We start from the raw sequence: 20,074 nt of genomic DNA on the forward strand, positions 1-20,074 counted from the left end.
CAGGGCAATGGAGGATGGCTCGACGAGGAGTCAGACGATGATCACCCGATCCCTTTGGATGATCATCATGCTGAAGGATTCTCGGATAGCTCGAGCTCTGAACCAGAAGTTAACAACCAACCTCTTGAAGCCCCGAACCCTAACCCCCGTCCGGCATTTCAAGGTCCCACTCCTATGTGGGCCATATCCTTACACCGATGGAGCGAGGAGCAGGGTCAGCCCTTGCCTTACAATGGAGACCGAAACTTTTACAACATAAGCGAAGGAGGATCAGCGCATCGGGTTCTGCCCATCATGATTCGAAGGATTGCCAGGAATGTTGAGCAGGGTCAAGCTGCTATTGGTCGAGTTGTAGAAGTGGATGACAACTCAAATCTCAATACGGTTCGCATCCGCCAACTCGAAGAAGCCATGGACAGGACAAGGAGGACCAACGAGGCTCTGCAGCATCAGCTGACTGCATCCCGAGCCGAGGTTAGGGAACTCCGAGCACGCCAAAGGACTCACGATCGACACCTTCAAGAAGTTATGCGTCAGCTAGCAGATCTGAGGATTCGCCAAACAAGTAACCGCCACCAATAGAAGACGTCTAGCTACTCCACTCTTTTGTTTAAAGGACTAGCCTCCTTCTCTCTATGTTCCGTAGGCCTTTTATCTATAAACATCCCTAGCTTAAAAGTACTCTAGTTGAACCTCTAAACTGCCAACATTTTCTCTATGGTGTGATGTAAGACCTACTGTTAGGTCAATTTTCATGAACTTGTGTTACATCATTAATACCAGTGCATTGGCAGTTAACTACTCTATTGCTATGACACTCATTCTAATTTTGGATTATGTTGATTTAATCCACGAAGCACTCTATTCATATTCGCAATAGGCTCTTACTATTGCTATCATTTCTATAATCTTCCAGTGAAGGATGCCTCCACGAAAGCGTCCCAGTAGAGGAAGACCCGCAACTCAAACCCCTCCTCCACCACCTCCTCCTCCGCAGTTCGACCCGGTGTTGTTCCAAACAGCGGTGACCGCGGCTGTGATAGCAGCCATGGCCTAAATGAACTCTGGGGATGCGAGCGGTGGTAACTCCAGGTTCGGTGAAGTCCATCATAGGGTGCAGGGATGCACTTATAAGGATTTCATGAACTGTAAACCTACCTTCTTCGAGGGTACCGGAGAAATTCTGGCATTATCCCAGTGGTTCGAAAGAACCGAAGCTGTATTTGAGATGTGCTCTTGTTTCAAAGAGAGCAAAATCAAGTTTGCTACTGCTACGCTCACTAACAGGGCCTTGACATGGTGGAACGACCATGTCAGTGCACTTTCCTTGGTCACAGCCAATGTCATGGGCTGGGACACTCTAAAAGACCTCATGAGAGGGGAGTACTGCCCCAGAGGCGAAGTTCAGAAACTTGAGGAAGAACTCTGGAACCTCAAGATGAAAGGGACTGACATAACAGCTTACACAGCCAGGTTTTGCGACTTGGCGGCTATGTGTCCCAACATGATCCCATCCGAAAGCAAGAAGATTGAACGATACATCTGGGGTTTAGTGCCCCCGTATCGAGGAAATGTTCTGGCCTCACGCCCTACCACTTTTGACAGCGCCAAGGAATTGGCCCAGAGTCTGATCAACCACGAAATCTCCTCCACTCCAACAACAACAACTTCCACTACCACTGCACCACCCAATTCATCTGATAGAAAGAGGAAGCGATGGGATAAGAAGAAGGGCAAGAGAACTCAAACCTCCTCCAAGGACCAGCAAATCGTGGCGGTCCATGCTGCTACCACTCCAGCTGCTCCAACCCCGCCAAAAGCTTATAGCGGGAATCTGCCCAAGTGTCCCAAGTGCCCTTTCCACCACAACGGCCCCTGCCGTGAATTGCAGTGTTCCAACTGCGGCCGAAAGGGCCATACTGTCCGATTTTGCAAGGCCCCTCTTAAACCTATCACACAGGTTCCTGGTGCGGGAGTGACCCCAACTTGTTATGGCTGCGGTGAAACGGGTCATTTTTAGAAGAACTGTCCGAAGGCTACAAATGCTGGGGGAACTGGAAGACTACTTGCTATCGGTCACAATGAAGCGGTAGCTGATCCCACGGTGGTCACGGGTACGTTTCTTCTCAACAACTCTTATGCCTGTGTCTTATTCGATAGTGGTGCGGAAAGAAGCTTCATAAATCAAAACTTTAAACACTTACTCAAACAAACCCCTCAACCACTAAACGAAACATTCGTCGTAGAAATGGCTAATGGAAAAACAGAAAGTTCTAACGAAATCTATATAGGTTGTACTCTCACGTTAGATGATCACCCATTTTCAATCGATCTTATACCAGTCTCAATCAAGAATTTTGATGTCATTGTTGGTATGGATTGGTTGAGTCTTCATCGCGCCGATATCCTATGCTCCGACAAAGCCATTCGCCTGAACCTTCCGAATCAGGAAACCCTATTGATATATGGAGATAAGCCGAGTACGAGCCTTTGTATCATCTCTAGCATTCAGGCTCAGAAATACTTGCGCAAGGAATATCGCGCCTTTCTTGCTCACGTTGTCGACACTAACCAGAAATCGAAAGATCCAAAAGACATTCCCGTAGTATGCGATTTCCCTGATGTCTTTCCGGAGGATCTTCCAGGCCTACCTCCCAAACAACAGATTGAATTCAGAATCGACCTAGTCCCAGGAGCTACCCCCGTAGCTAAGTCTCCCTACCGTCTAGCGCCCGCTGAAATGCAAGAGCTATCCGGTCAACTCAACGAACTGCTCAGCAAGGGTTTCATAAGACCGAGCTTCTCACCTTGGGGAGCTCCGGTCTTGTTCGTGAAGAAGAAGGATGGATCGTTTCGAATGTGCATCGATTATAGGGAACTCAATAAACTAACGGTCAAAAATCACTATCCTCTCCCTCGTATCGACGATTTATTCGACCAACTACAAGGAGCGAGCTACTTCTCCAAGATTGATCTTAGATCCGGGTATCATCAGTTACGGGTGCTTGAGGAAGATGTTCCGAAGACAGCCTTCCGAACCCGCTACGGGCATTTTGAGTTCATAGTTATGCCCTTTGGACTGACTAACGCCCCCGCAGTATTCATGGACTTGATGAATAGGGTGTGTCGTCCATATCTAGATCAGTTCGTTATCGTCTTTATTGATGATATACTCGTCTACTGTCGGAGTGAGGAAGAACACGGGGATCATTTACGACGAGCCCTGGAAACACTGCGATCCGAGAAGTTATACGTGAAGTTCTCTAAGTGCGAGTTTTGGATCCGAAGAGTTGAATTCTTAGGGCACGTGGTCAGTGAAGACGGAATCCACGTGGATCCCTCCAAAATTAAAGCTATTGAGAACTGGTCTGCACCGAAGACGCCAACGGAAATTCGTCAATTTCTAGGCCTCGTTGGCTACTACCGCAGATTCATCCAAAATTTCTCTCGGATTGCGAAGCCTCTCACTATGCTAACTCAGAAGGGTGTATCATTCGACTTGGAAGAGAAACAGGAGAAGGCATTTCAGACCCTTAAGCAAGCCCAATGCACCGCACCAGTATTATCCCTTCCCGAAGGGACAGAAGATTTTGTTGTATACTGTGATGCATCCAATCAGGGGCTGGGTTGTGTCTTGATGCAACGAGGCAAGGTTATCGCCTATGCCTCGAGGCAGTTAAAGACCCATGAAGTGAACTACACTACTCACGACCTCGAGTTAGGAGCGGTCGTCTTCGCACTAAAAATCTGGAGACACTACTTGTATGGGACAAAGAGCGTGGTGTACACTGATCATAAAAGCCTCCAACATATACTGAACCAAAAAGAACTCAACATGAGACAGCGTCGATGGGTCGAGCTACTTAACGGTTACGACTGTGAAATTAGATATCACCCGGGGAAAGCCAACGTAGTAGCGGACGCCCTGAGTAGAAAGGAATATTCTGGTCGAAGAACCAAGTCATTGACGATGACTATCCATTCGTATCTATCCACGCAGATCAAAGAGGCTCAACTGGAAGCCTTAAAGCCCGAGAACGTGACGGGAGAATCCCTGCGCGGAATGGATAAAAATCTGGAAGTTAAGGGTGACGGAGCCTACTACTTCATGGACCAGATCTGGACTCCACGCTATGGAGGTTTCAGAGACTTGGTCATGAAGGAAGCACACAGCACTCGCTACTCCATCCACCCGGGTTCAGATAAGATGCATCTGGATCTCAAAAAGCTATACTGGTGGCCGAACATGAAAGCGGAGATCGCTACCTTTGTGAGTAAGTGCCTTACTTGCGCGAAGGTCAAGGTCGAATATCAAAAGCCATCAGGACTCCTCCAACAACCTGAGATACCGGAATGGAAGTGGGAGCGGATCACAATGGACTTTATCACCAAACTGCCCAAGACAGCGGGTGGATTAGTTACCATTTGGGTCATCGTCGACAGGTTGACCAAGTCCGCACACTTCCTACCCATCAAAGAAACAGACAAGATGGAGAAACTCACGAGGACATACCTAAAAGAAATAGTACGACTGCATGGCATCCCTATATCTATTATCTCGGACCGAGATAGTAGATTCACCTCTAGGTTTTGGCAATCTTTGCAAAAGGCACTAGGGACGAGGCTGGACATGAGCACAGCCTACCATCCGCAGACTGACAGACAAAGTGAAAGGACGATCCAAACCTTAGAAGATATGATGCGAGCTTGTGTGATTGATTTCGGGAAATCGTGGGATACACACTTACCTCCCGTGGAGTTTTCCTACTACAATAGTTATCATACGATCATCAAGGCAGCTCCATTCGAAGCCCTCTACGGCTGGAAGTGCAGATCCCCTTTGTGCTGGGCTGAGGTGGGTGACACTCAGCTAGCTAAAGGACGAGTTCCTGACAGCGCCCTCACTGGCCCGGAGATCATTCGAGAGACAACTGAGAAAATTGTACAGATACGTGAACGACTAAAGGCCGCTAGGGATCGACAGAAAAGCTACGCCGACAACCGAAGAAAACCCTTGGAATTCCAGGTGGGAGACCGAGTCCTTTTGAAGGTCTCGCCCTGGAAGGGCACGATACGCTTCGGAAAGCGTGGAAAGCTGAACCCAAGGTACATAGGGCCCTTCGAGATTCTCGCCAGAATCGGCCCCGTAGCTTATAAACTCAACTTACCCCACGAGCTAAGTAACATACATCCTACCTTCCACGTCTCAAACTTGAAGAAATGCCTGTCTGACGAGACTCTCGTGATCCCCCTCGACGAGATCGAGGTCAATGAGAGCCTCAACTTCGTGGAAGAGCCTGCGGAGATTATGGATCGGGAAGTAAAACGAACGAAACAAAGCCGCATCCCAATTGTGAAAGTTCGGTGGAACGCCAAGCGAGGACCGGAATTCACTTGGGAGCGCGAGGACCAAATGAAACTCAAATATCCCCATCTCTTCGCTTAATAGTATTGTAATTCTTATCTATTTGAATTCTAAATTTCGGGACGAAATTCCCCTAACGGGGGGATGATGTGACAACCCCCAAATCTATTACCGTTACAAATCCCATCCTCACTAACGGAATGCGTCGCTATATGTTATTCTCTGTAATATTTGGAGTCATCAATAAACAAATATCTAGTTGTTATATGTCTAGATATTATCATAAGTAATTATAACTTGTATGTGTTAACCCCGTTTAACCAAATAGAGTTATATTACTTTTTCAACCACTTCACTCGGGTAAAAAGTTTTAACCCCGTTAAACTTTAACATCGGGTAGCCGTGTATCGGGTGCAATACCCGAGACATATATAAACAAATGGACACTACATTTAAGCTCTTTCACCACACATTCACTCTCTCTCTCTCACTACTTTCTCTGTCTAGACCCGAACCCGACTCCAAAACCGCACATTCCAGTTTCCAAATGTAAGGATTTCTTCCCTATCTTGTTCTAATCATAGTCCATAGCATTTAGAGGCCTAAAATCATAGAATTTAGAGGATTAAGTGGAGTTTACGGCCTAGGAAGCCCCTTAGGCCGTAAACACCTAAAATCTTGCCAAAAGCCTCATTTTTCCTTCCTTTAAGCTCATATACTAATTAAGGGACTTACCTAGGGGAGTTTGGACATTAAAACATAAGAAATTGATGCCTAAAAAGGAGTTTACGGCCCAAGCTTATGCTTAGGCCGTAAACACCCAAAAACTTTGGATTTAAGTCCCAAAAACTCATCTAGGGCATGGGGTAAATTTGCTATGACCTTTAGACATGTTTTAGTACATTAAACAACACGATTTAGAGGCAAAAAGAGGAGTTTACGGCCAAGCTTATGCTTAGGCCGTAAACACCCAATAAATATGCCAAAATGCCCCTAAAACTTCACCTAATGTCATCTAGTGTTTATCTAAGGTGAAGGGAAGTGTGTTGTACCATTAATCATCTCATTTTGAAGCCAAAAGAAGAGTTTACGGCCAAGACTATACTTGGACCGTAAACTCCCCAATTTTTATGCCAAAATGCCCCAAAACTCCATCTAAGGCCTTCTAGTATTTATCTAAGGTGAAGGGAAGTGTGTTGTACCATTTAAACATACATTTTGAAGAACAAAATGGAGTTTACGGCCTAATCACAAGCCTTGGCCGTAAACTCCCCAAAATGTCCCTAAATGAGGGTTTAAACCCTCCAAATTGGTTCACAACACTTGCTAGTAATTTAGGGGAATGATTAAAGGCCTTATTTTACAATTTTGGAGGACCACATGAGTTTACGGCCAAGCCTTGGGGGCTTACGACCGTAAACTCCCAAGGAGTGGCTTTTAGGTCGTAAACTACAAGGGAGTGAACTCATGGGCTTCCTCGTAAACCTCTCTTCGCCTTGTACCACTCCCGGGAACCCCTTCTAGGCCCTAAAACCCCGAATTGATGCTAAAATGCCTAAATAATTTAATGAAAGGCATAAATTGATTAATTTCTTGTAAAATACATATTTCATATGACATTAGGGTCCTATAAAGGTGCTCAAGTCGTTATTTGGTACCAAACGTTCAACCGACACTTTTACCTGATTCACCCGATTTGCGCGATTTCAGGTGAGTTCATACCCCTTTAATGAACCTTTCAAATGTTTTATATGTTTTAGGGGGGATACAAGTTGATTATACATGTTTATGGAAAGTTATACAAGATAATTACTCATGTTACGGAGATTAATCACATGTGATTCACTATCCGCAGTTCAAATCACATGTGATTCATCACTATGCCTATTAAATGGATTTTACGTTTTCAAAACTGTTTCGGATAAACAACCAAGTTTTTTTAAATGTTTCTTTTGAGCAATGCTTTTATTAAACAAATCTTCTTATAAATTGTAACCAAACTGATATATTTATATAAGTAAGACTTGAAGGACTTAGGACCGATAGCTCGCCTTATTTCCTGTTCTTGTTTGATTGTGGGCTTAGGGTAGTGGTTATCCGTCCGACTGTCGTTGATTTCTTAGTTATATATCTTGTATATTAGTATGGGTTACGAATATTTCTCATTTCATTAGATACCTAAATTACTAACATGACAAGAACCATGCATACTAAGTTAACTATAATAGGTATAGTTAATGCCACTACTACCACTACTCACTATAGTCACTACTCTCTACACTATAATTAACACTATTACCAGACAATACACTTGTAAAGGGAATACACTACAAACTATACTAAATGACTACTACACTATAACAAAAGAGAAAGCACCAAACAGACGGCAACACACTAATCCACTACGAGATACTCTATTCACTACCCACTACGCCCGGAGTTTTCCAACAGAAGACGACACTACATGTATAGATCTATACGGGGCAGATGCCATTTCATCCCGACTGTTAATTTCAGTCTGCACCGTACAGTCCCAGGGATGCCACTATTCACTATACTGTGCATGACCGGGAAGGTCATGGGGTCCGCTATTACTCACGCTATTGGTAACATACAAGAAATACACTATAATCACACTATAATGCCAAATCAAATGTTAAGTTAATATTCCGAAGTAACCAAGAAATCTAACACTAAAGGAAGCTGGTACCACTATTATTGACCTCAGGCATAACATACTGTATTGCATTTACTCAGTTGAGAGTCACTATTATACTCTTATGATAAATGATTTTCAAAGATGAGAATGACATGTTTCTTAAAGATTTTCACTTACAACCCATTTCTGGAAAATATAGGATGTTCTAGGTTTTACTACTACATATGACTGTAATTGGCAGCTTTTCACACTATCAGTTCTAATGCTTTCTATACAAAAACTCACACTAAACTCTTATGAACTCACCAGCTTTATGCTGATATTCTTCTGCAAAATAACTTGTATCCTCAGGTCAAAGATAGACAGGTACAGATGCAGTATTTTTGGAGAAGGTGGAGCACACAAGACCCATCTCTTATTTTTGATTTACTTTTGGTGTTTCTTGAACAGTACAAAACACGCTTGTAATTAAAAATTTACTATGTAAATACAATGGTTGTATGTTTCTTGTTTACTATTATACAATTGTGATGATATTGTGAAGAGGTCTTTAGATCAATCGAAATATCAAACAAAGACTACAAATAAGAACAAGAGAAATTCACGAAAAAAACTTTCACTAAGAATGATAATCCCACAAAGAGATTATCGTGTGCACAAAGCGACGATTAGGGTTTGTGAAAGGCGTAACCGTTCACAAACCTATACAAAACAATATATACTGCTATTCTAGACGATCCCTACAATTCAGGGATACGCCGGTTAATAAATCAAGATAACTAAGGAAACAGGATAAATACAAGATTTGTTACAACATACTGAAAAGACTAAACTATTACAAACTGAGCTGCTGACGTGCTGGCGCTGATGCTGAGCTACGTGCTGACGCTGAGTCTGTTTTAAACATTATCATATTTAAAGGCTTGACCTTTCAATCTCCCCCAATATGATGATGTTCAAAACAAACTAAATTAAGACACCCCTTGAAAGGAATTCTTCATACTCAGCTTCAGCTTCAATTTTAACTGGCCAGTAAGGACTGTCCAGCAACTCCTGTCTTCTGTTCAGCAGCTCCATGGCGATAAGAATGTGAAACTCTCCTGATAAATCTTGATGACTCATGCACATTTGCCTTAAGCCAACAAGGTGAGTGGTTGGAGCTTTTGGGATCTCAGTAGTGCGCTGAAAGCACATCCTCCTGTTTTTATCAAGGTAGTACATCCCATGTTCAGGAGCTGAGATGAATTGATGCTGAACTGGATCAACACCGAGGGGAAGAGAATTATTAATCACACCAGCACCGAAGTCTAGAACCAATACATCTTCGCCATCAACATGAAACTTGGTCCTTCGAGATCTAGGAACTGAAGACCTTTGGCCTGAATGCTGAGGTCGTTCTTTAGGAACAAGATCCAGACGCTGAACCTTTTTGATCAGCAGATGAAGAGCACAAGTCAGTTCAGAAGAATGAGCTGAGGTTTGCTTGGATGCTAGATCGAGCAATTCCATCCATTCCGAATACCCATATCTGATCAGCTCATCCCTTTTGACAACTTCAGTATAAGAGTGCTGAGAACCTTGACGAGTGATCAGCAACGTAAGGATTTTCTCGCTTCGAGGTTTAAAAGCCTTGACTTTGATGATCTTGTCTCCACATATACGACGGTTAAGAACATCTTCAAATCTCTTTCGATCAATCCGGTCAAGAACACTATCAGCCTTAGGCTTACTAGAGCCAGAGGGAGGTTGAGAAGACTGAAACTCCAGGAACTTCTGCATTTGAGCTTAAAATGATCCCTTGGCCTGAAGTTTGTGCTGAATGAGAGATTCATCAGCTTGAGCAATGTTCTTTAGAAGCTGAGCTTGATTGGCTTCATCAAGAATTTGCTTGACTTGGTCAGGAGACATGTTCCATTCAGAGGCCAGGTTTGAAATGCTGACAATGGATTTGGGTTTCTTCATAGTGGAAGAATTATCAGTTTGAGACTGATCCAAGTCAGTATCTGCTGCCTTCCGTTTTCGAGACAGCGGATGAGATTCTTCACTTTCAACGTCTGAATCCTCTCCTTGGACCGGGATGATTGGATCAGCAACAGAATCGGTCAAGATAGGATGCGATTCTTCAAGGTCACCTGAGCTTTCTTGCTGAACTGGAATGAGAGGATCAATAAAGTACATGTCAAGAATTTGACATTCATCATCAGCTTCATCATGCTCGTCATCATGCTCATTATCTTCCACATACTTTTCAGTAGCTGCTGGACTATTAGGCCCTGCAAAATCAGAGTCACGAATGACAGGTTCTGTGTTTAGTTCACCATCAGCATGAGTGTTTGGTTCACCATCAACATGAGTGCTTGGTTCATCATCAGCATGATCATTTGGTTCACCATTAGCATGATCATCAGCGTCAGCATCATCATCAGTATCTCCCCCTTTTTGAGCATCATCAGATTTGGGACTAGAGGGAGGAGAAAGTAAGAGTACCTCCTTGATTTGTTTAACATCAGCCTCAATTCGAAGCAGACGCTGACTAATATCCCGAGTCAGTGACATCAGTTCTGAAAATGTTGAAGCCGGAAGTTGAACCATTAAGGAACCTGGGGCAACTGGAGAGCTAGGAGGCATCCTTGGAGAGAAGTGATGAGCTGCTGGTGACGGATGCTCCCCCTGAGACTGATGCTCCCCTTGTGAGGGATGCTCCCCCTGAGAAGGATGCTCCCCCTGAGGTATGAAATCCTGTGGTGCTGAGGGGACTTTGCCAGTGTCTGAGATGACATGGTGAGAAAGTTGAGGAGAGAAATGTTCACCGTCATGATGGTCCACCTCTTGATCAGCATGATCCATATGATTACCATCAGCACCTCCTTCATCAGTGCCAACGGTGAGAGAGGACACAGTGTATGGATTCGCAATCCATTCTCTCATCCTATCCGAGATTCCAATGTCAGTATCTAGAGGATCATCCTGATACATACGAACTGACATTCGAGGGCATTGAATTGGATTCCCAGAGTGAGAAAAGTATTCAGGAGCGAAGAATTTGTCAAACACCAAAGCAAGCCAGCGTGGAAAAGGAACATGATCAGCACGCACATTTGCACGTAAAAGCTGAACAAGCTGATCAAAGAAGAGTGCCCCATAATCCAGTCTCTTGTTGAGAAGAAGAGAGCAGACAACTTGCTGCTCATAATTGCTCAATTGGTCACCACTACGAGACTTGTGTCCCACATATTTGCATAAAGCACCAGTGAAAAACTTCCAGCCTGGGGTCATGCACTGACGAAGAATAAGAGTTGATCGAGTGCCAGCCTTTGAATGATCATAACCCAGTTGATCAAACATCCGTTTACATCTTTCAATAGTAGGAGGTTCAGACAAGGGTTCAAAAATTGGTAACCTTAAGGCAGCACTGAGAAGTTCTGCGGTGATGAAGACGGAGTGTCTACCATGGCCAATGGTTCCAGTGATGGCATTGTTCTCTTCATTAACTGTTGCAGTATAGTAGAATTCACAAACTTGTTCAGGGAAGAACTCGGACGGAACATCACTTATTGCATATCGAAGGCGGCAAGAGGCCAAGAAATTTACGAAATCATCGAGTCCAAGACCTCGATGCACTTCTGGAATGTCAGGGTTAAAGACGACATTGGTGGCCTTGATGTGAATGGGAAGAGGAGGAGAGTTTGGAGCAGGAATGACCCTTCGAGAGGTTGAGGAGTATGTGAACAAAGATGCCGCCATTTGAGAGTATTTTGGAGTTCTAGGGTTTTGAGAGAGGTTCAAGGATTTTGGGAGAAAAAAATAAACCAAAGGAGAGAGAGGTATAAATATGGAATGAAGAGGGTTTTTTTTTTAAAAAGAATGATTATCTTGATTAAAAAGATGATGATTATCTTCATTAATTAGAACGGCGCATCGTAACAACCTGTCAGAGTGTAAAGTAGCCGTTGGATAAAAGAGCCGTTGTCTGAAGGTGAAGCGACAATCAGTGTTTGCGGAAGCGCTGAGCTCAGTGTCACTAATGTTACGTGCTGAAAATATTTCTCCGTCAATTCAAAGTACAGCTTGCTTATTCAGGGCTAGCAAGGTGATTGGTGCGTGTGATAGATACTAGTTACATTATCTAACCATCGGCACAGAGTGTTGTGACTTCATCAGTGAGTGGTTTATCTTACTGAATCATTAGACACTGAATAATAGGAGGGTAAAGAATGGATTGTTGCGTGTGATAAACCTTGGTGTTTTGGTCTAACCATCGGCAAAGATTTTTAGACTCTCATCAGCGTGTGTTTTTGCACACTGAATCACAGAATCAGTGTAAGAATGGTAAGAAGGGGTAGTTGCATGTGATAGATCTTGGTGTTTTGATCTAACCATCGGCAAAGATTTTAGATTGTCATCAGTGTGTGTTTTGGCACACTGAATCACAAAGTCAGTGTTAGATTGGTAAGAAGGGGTAGTTGCGTGTGATAGATCTTGGTGTTTTGATCTAACCATCGGCAAAGAGTTTCAAGTCGTTATCAGTGTATGGTTTAATACAGTGAATCATTCAACTTTTATTTAGAAGAGTTGAAGAAGAGATAAGGATAAGAGATCAAACCAAAGTGCTCAGTAGCAAATATCATCAGTATGTTATCATCAGCACAGTGTACATCAACTTATAAGACAAAATCAAACATTAGCACAATTAAACATCAAAATTAATTATAAGGAAATCATTCCTAGTTCTCCAATGATGTGAGCAGTTGATTGAGAATCCAGTGCCTTTGTGAAGATATCAGCAAGTTGCTCCGAAGTCTTGACATGTTCAAGAACAACCTTTCCCTTTTCAACATTATCTCTGATGAAGTGATGTCTGATCTCGATATGCTTTGTCTTTGAGTGCTGAATAGGATTTTGTGTGATCTGAATGGCACTGGTGTTGTCACAGTAGATGGGAGTCTTTAAGAACTTGAACCCATAGTCGAGAAGCTGATTTTGAATCCATAAGAGCTGAGCACAACATCTTCCAGCGGCAGCATACTCAGCTTCTGCAGTTGAGATGGCAACTGATGTTTGCTTCTTGCTAGACCAGCTGATGAGACGGTTGCCAAGGAAGTGACATCCACCAGATGTACTCTTTTTGTCTAAATTGCATCCTGCATAATCTGAGTCAGTATATCCATAAAGTTCAAATGCTGAGTCGCGAGGATACCACAGTGCAAGGTTTTGAGTTCCCTTTAAGTATCGAAAGATACGTTTAACAGCCATGAGGTGAGATTCTTTGGGATTAGCTTGGAATCGAGCACAGAGAATGGTTCCAAACATGATATCAGGACGACTTGCTGTGAGATACAAGAGGGATCCAATCATTCCTCGATACAGAGAGTGATTGACATCAGTTCCAGTTGGATCAGCGTGTAGCTTATCAGTCTTAGATACCGGGGTAGATGCTGGTTTGCAGTCACTGAGAGAATACTTAACAAGCAGGTCAGAGATATATTTACTTTGGCAAATGGAAATACCTGTCTTTTGTTGCTGAACCTCAAGACCTAAGAAAAAGGTCATCTTTCCCATCATGCTCATTTCGAATCTTTTAGACATGATCTCAGCAAATTCCTTGCTCAGTGTCTCATTTGGGGAGCCAAAAATAATGTCATCGACATAAATTTGAACAAGAACCATATCTGAGCCTTTGCCTTTAATGAAGAGAGTGTTGTCGATTGCTCCACGTTTGTATCCATTTTCAAGCAGATACGATGTTAGCGTCTCATACCAAACCCTTGGGGCTTGCTTCAGTCCATAAACAGCTTTGTCTAATCGGTACACGTAATCAGGATGATCTTTGTCCACAAAGCCTAGGGGCTGATTTAGAAAAACTTCTTCTTCCAACACACCATGAAGGAATGTTGTTTTCACATCCATCTGATAGACAATGAAGTTCATATAGGATGCGTATGCGAGAAACAGTCTAATAGCTTCAATGCGAGCAACTGGGGCAAAAGTTTCCCCATAGTCGATGGATTCAATTTGAGTAAACCCTTGAGCCACAAGCCTTGCCTTGTTTCGAGTAATGATCCCATCTTTATCAACCTTGTTACGATAGACCCAGCGAGTTCCAGTGATAGTCTTTCCAGATGGTCTTGGGACAAGAGTCCAAACTTTTTGCCTTTCAAACTCATTCAGTTCTTCTTGCATGGCCTTGATCCAATCAGCATCTTGAAGAGTTGTGTGTACCTTATCAGGTAATATCATTGAAACAAAGTTAACATACATGCAAAAGTTATTAAGTACACTAGATCTGGTTCGGACACCATCATGAATATTCCCTATAATTCGATCAACAGGATGATCCCGATGTACAATGACTGATGCTGATTCCGGAGGGATAGACACTGACACATTATCAGTTTCAGGAGAATCTTCAGCTTCAATGGAGTCATCAGCATCTAATGGGTTATCTGTTGATGTGGCTGCAGTATCTTGACTCAAGGAACATGGAACGGGAATAATAGGATCAGTAGAATCGGACTTCTCCTCAGCACAAGGTGATTCATCGAATGGACAAGAGAGAAGCTCTTGAAAGATAGAAGGAGAATGAGAAACTTTTTCATCAGTGTATGATTCCTCATCAAACTTCACATGAATGGATTCTTCAACACATTGCCTGTTCACATGAAAGACACGAAAAGCCTTTGAAATAGATGAGTACCCAACAAAAATACCTTTATCAGCCTTAGGTTCAAACTTTGATCTTGGGTCACGCTGATTTAGAGTATAGCAAATACATTCGAACACATGAAAAAAGGATACGTCTGGTTTTCGATCTTTCAACATTTCATATGGAGTCTTCTTGTGAATCCTGTGAATTAGAGATCGATTCTGAGTAAAACATATTGTATTGACAGCTTCAGCCCAAAACGACATAGGAAGACCAGCATGGATCATCAAAGTCCTTCCTGCCTCAATCAGTGTTCTATTTCTTCGTTCAGCAACACCATTTTGCTGAGGAGTACGAGGAGCTGAGAAGTTTTGTCCAATACCTTTATGATCACAAAATTCTTCAAGAGTTGAGTTTCGGAACTCAGTACCATGATCACTTCTCAGTTTCTTGACTTTAAGACCTGTCAGTGTCTCATTTTTGCGAATCAGTGAGATGATTTCCTGTGCAGCATGACTTTTCTTCTTCAAGAACACTACCCAAGTAAATCGAGTGAACTCATCAACGATCACTAGAGTATACTTATTTCCACCTAGTGAACGAACAGGAATAGGTCCAAACAGATCCATGTGGAGTAGATGAAGAGGGAATGATATACTGGAACATGACTTGGGTTTGAAAGAGGACTTGGTTTGCTTTCCTTGTTCACACGCTGAACACATCTTGTCTTTTACAACGCTGAATTTTGGGAGCCCTCTGACTAGGTCTTGATTTGAAATCTTAGATAGATTCTTGAAGTTCAGATGAGAAAACCTTTTGTGCCAAATCCAGCTGAGATTCGTCTGAGACTTTGTAAAGAAACATTGCATCAGTGCCTTGTCACTTGAGAACATGTCAAGAACATATATATCATCTTTTCTACTTGCTGAGAGTACGATGTTCTTGTCAGTGTTAACAACTCTTCCTTCCTTCTTTGTAAAGTGAACTTCATAGTCAGCATCACACAATTGACTGATAGAGATAAGGTTGTGTTTGAGACCCTTAACATATGAAACATTTTGAAAAACCACATTATTGCATTTGATGTTTCCATATCCCTTAGTGAACCCCTTTCCATTGTCTCCATAAGTAACTGCAGGACCAGTTTTCTTAACATAATCTTCCAGGAGAGACTTTGATCCTGTCATATGCCTTGAGCAACCACTGTCTAAGTACCAAAGATGCTCCTGACCCTGCAGTGCTGAGAAACTAGTTAGAACACACTGACCCATTCGAAGATAGGTCATTCACAAAGTTATTTGAAAATAAATTATAACACTCCTTAGGAAAACAGTTTAAAGAGTTTGACTTAAGAGTCCATTTTTCATTCCTAACTTTAATATTTTCACCTCTTGAGCATGATTTATCAAACGAACATTCACTGATCTTGTGAGAGGAATCCCCACATCTGTAACAAATTCTAGTTCCAAAGTTCTTCTTGGTGAGCAAGTTTTTTGATTTAACACATTTTGATATGAAAGAATCACCAATAGAGCTTTGAGTCCTTTTGTTTATCACTGAGTCACGACTGAGATCAGTGTCAGAAAGAATTTGATCAGTGTTAGGAGATGAACTATCAGTATCTGATTCAGACTCATTCACAGATGGATTGCAATCAGGGAAGTGCTTGAGTTGTTCATGAACAGCATGAAACACTCCATTAGAGATAGGAAAAGCAATAATATTCTCAGTTAGAGGGGTTGGTCTAACAAGATGTGCAGGATAAGATGTAGGATCAATTCCGGTAATTTCAACATTACACTCAGTAATACCATCAGAATTAACAGTACAATATTCATCAATTAAACTTTGATTAATAAAAGAATTACTGACAAACTTATTTTTGAAATTGTTTTTCATCTCATTCATGGAATAGACCTCAGATTCCTTTTCTTGTGATTTAAAAACCTTTTCAGCTTCGGCAAAATTACCCCCAAGAATTTTTTCACAAGAATGAGGAATTTGAGCTGAGATAATATAATTGGCATTCTTATGAGATTTTTCCCAAGTGTGGAGCACAGTTTGTTCTTTAATCAAGAGATTTTTAACATCGTCAATTTCAGCAGACAAGGATGAATTTGACAAACTGGTGATTCTAAGATTTTCCTGAGTGGACTCAATAATACTATTTTTTATGGATATATCAGTTTCAAGAAGATCAATTTGATTTTGCAAATTTCTTATGGTTTGATTCTTCTTAGAATTAATGACACCCAAATACTCAAACATTTTGATTTTTTCATTCATTGAATAGGAAACAAAGTTTTTAACCTGATACATTGAAGAAGAGTCAGTGTTGTGCTTTCTGGAATTTTTAGCATCAGACATATCAGTGTCAAAAGTACTCTTGTCTTTATCGGGAATATCCGGGTCCTCTATTTTGACCATGAGACACTTGACTTCATCATCTGATGACTCTTCATCAGTTTTCCATTTTTCTTCCTCAGCAACAAGCACTTTATGTTCCAGATTTTCAGCTTTCAGCTTCTCAATCAGCTTGTTGTACTTCTGCTTCCAGTATTCATCTGTGCCTTGTTTCTTTTGTTTACACTCCTTTGCAAAATGATCAGTGCTCCCACAGTTAAAGCACTGAGCCTTCTCTTTCTTATCAGCACCATGCTTTTTATCAGCTCCTGACCCTTTTGAGAACTTTCCACCAATCTTCTTTTGAAATTTTGAGAAGTTTCGACCTGATTTTTCAAAGGTCTTCACAATCAAAGCTGCACTGGCTACAACCTTTTCAAGGTCATCAGTGTCAGTCTTAGATGAATCAGTGTCTGAGTCATTTTCAGTGTCTGAGTCTGCCACAAGCTTTTTGTTGGAAAACAAGGCAACAGAAGATTCACGCTAAGAATCCTTCATCAGTTCCTTTCTTTGAAGCTTGGATTCTTCATAGTATCGAAGATTTCCATAGAGACTTTGTAAGTCCATAGAGTTGATCTTCTCGCTGTTTTTCAGCACATCAACATGATTCTCCCAACCTGCACCTAGAGAATCCAAAAACTTTTGCACAAGAACAGTTCTATGCTTCAACTGATCTAGTCTCCGAAGATCGTTAACAAGAGTATTAAATCTGTTAAAGGTTTGAGTCAAGGTTTCACCTTTCTTAGCAAAAAAATGTTCATACCTTCGGTTAAGATCATTTATTTGAGTAGCCTTGACTTCTTCAGTTCCTTCAAAAGATACAGTCAGCGTATCCATCATCTCTTTTGCTGAGATACAGTTTTGAACCAGCCCAAAGATGTTGTATGGCAATGAGTAGCTAATAGCGGCACGAGCACGAACATCCAAACCATGTTTTCTCTTGTCGTCTGCTGTCCAGTTTTCTCTTGGAGTTTTCTTCATAGTGCCATCAGGAACATTGTTTTTAAGAGGCTGATACATCGGAACATAAGGACCCTTTTCAACGATGTCCAGCATGTCTTCATCAACGGATTCCAAGGCATATAGAGCCTTTATTTTCCACATAGCAAAGTTGGTTTCATCGAAAGGAGGGATTTTAGCAGAAGGATGATTTGATGAGTTTGATGAAGAAGAAGATGAAGCCATTTGTTTGATAAAAGAAACCTGCTCTGATACCAATTGAAGAGGTCTTTAGATCAATCGAAATATCAAACAAAGACTACAAATAAGAACAAGAGAAATTCATGAAGAAAACTTTCACTAAGAATGATAATCTCACAAAGAGATTATCGTGCGCACAAAGCGACGATTAGGGTTTGTGAAAGGCGTAACCATTCACAAACCTATACAAAACAATATATACTGCTATTCTAGACGATCCCTACAATTCAGGGATACGCCGGTTAATAAATCAAGATAACTAAGGAAACAGGATAAATACAAGATTTGTTACAACATACTGAAAAGACTAAACTATTACAAACTGAGCTGCTGACGTGCTGGCGCTGATGCTGAGCTACGTGCTGACGCTGAGTCTGTTTTAAACATTATCATATTTAAAGGCTTGACCTTTCATATTGTACATGACGTCCTCCACCCCGAAATGTATTCCGCCGTTATCGGTTTTGGGGTGTGACACAAGCATTTCAACGTCACTCTTGACTGCGAAGGAAGAGATCGTTTTTCGAGATCCATCTGCTTTATGTCTTTAATGACATCACTAAAATCCCTTAGAGAACTTGTTTTATTTATTTATCTTTGGCACACTCTTGCACGAAGATCTTTATGATTTTTAAAATTCTGGTTCGTTTTCCTAATGGTTACTTTCAGGTTCGTAGTACTGTAAATGGTGATCAATTGCAAAAGTATGAAACTGTGAAAGTTAGCAACTGAAATAGTAGTATTTTATGGATAAGATTTGAATTTAGACGCGTGAACTTTGAAACGACACTTGTTGTCACGCCACCTGACACACGCCATCTGACACAGCTGTCACTCACGTCTTTTTAGGCGACTTTTTAGTGACTTGATTAACCAACTGCCAGATTTCTCTCACTTATCAAACGATATATAAAAATTTCGACGCTTCATTATATCATTACCACTTTCAGAAAGCACTCAAATTCCCCAGCGATTTCTCTCTCTATTGTTCATCTTCTTCCCCACCAAGCAACAATGGATGCATCTTCTGAAACACCTTCAGTCGCTGAACAAATGGCACAATTAACACTGCTCAACATCAAGGCTAACCAGAATCACATCCTGGACCTTGAACCATCCAAGTACGTCTCCTTTTTCCAACCGCTAATTGAGTGCATCTGTTATTCTCCACTTGTTATCGCTTTGATGAAAACTGAGAACATACCCTTGGTTCATCTATCCAATGCGTACTCGACTGCTAGCTGTCTCAAGGATGAAGAAAATATTACCTTTGAAATCGGTAATGAGAAACCCACATCTATAAATCCATCTTCTGTAGCTTACTAGTTCTTCCTCAAGGTCGTGACATAGTTGATCCAGAATCCATCTCCAACTCTGCAATTATGGAAATGTTCTACAATATGGGATACCGTGAAAACCTTGCAGTTGTCTCCAAATTCAAGAAGCCTAACTTACCGCCAATGTGGAATATGTTATTTACCCTTATTTTCAAAAGCTTCTCCGAAAGGGTAATAGGATCCTTCTGTGCTAGTAAGTTGTTCATGATGATCATGTATGGTGTTTACTCTGGCGTTAATCTCGACTATGGGACTGTGCTTTGGGCTCAACTTGTCCAGAGTAAACTTTCTTCAACACGTCACAAACATCATCTTGTCAGATACTTCGCGATTTTCCTTCATTCGTTCAATTTCAGAGATGATGCTTTGCAATTTCCTAGCTGTAAGTGATGTTATCCGAGCCTATCGCAGTCTACTGGCTTCTGGTCCTCGCCGAATGACCTCCAAAATGTAACAGATTCTAATGG

General features: G+C 41.8%; 1 protein-coding gene across 1 annotated transcript; it reads right to left on the reverse strand.

Moving 5' to 3' along the window:
- Positions 1–11,929: 11,929 nt before the first annotated feature.
- Positions 11,930–18,126, reverse strand: LOC128126007 (uncharacterized). The gene is made up of 5 exons (XM_052763674.1): positions 17,928–18,126; positions 17,322–17,507; positions 14,370–14,584; positions 13,689–13,931; positions 11,930–12,058 (listed from the first exon to the last, which is right to left on the reverse strand). The coding sequence occupies exons 1-5, from the start codon at positions 18,124–18,126 to the stop codon at positions 11,930–11,932; spliced, it is 972 nt and encodes a 323-aa protein (XP_052619634.1).
- Positions 18,127–20,074: the final 1,948 nt, after the last annotated feature.

Source organism: Lactuca sativa, chromosome 5, assembly GCF_002870075.4.
Source record: "Lactuca sativa cultivar Salinas chromosome 5, Lsat_Salinas_v11, whole genome shotgun sequence".
Taxonomy (NCBI): Eukaryota; Viridiplantae; Streptophyta; class Magnoliopsida; order Asterales; family Asteraceae; genus Lactuca; species Lactuca sativa.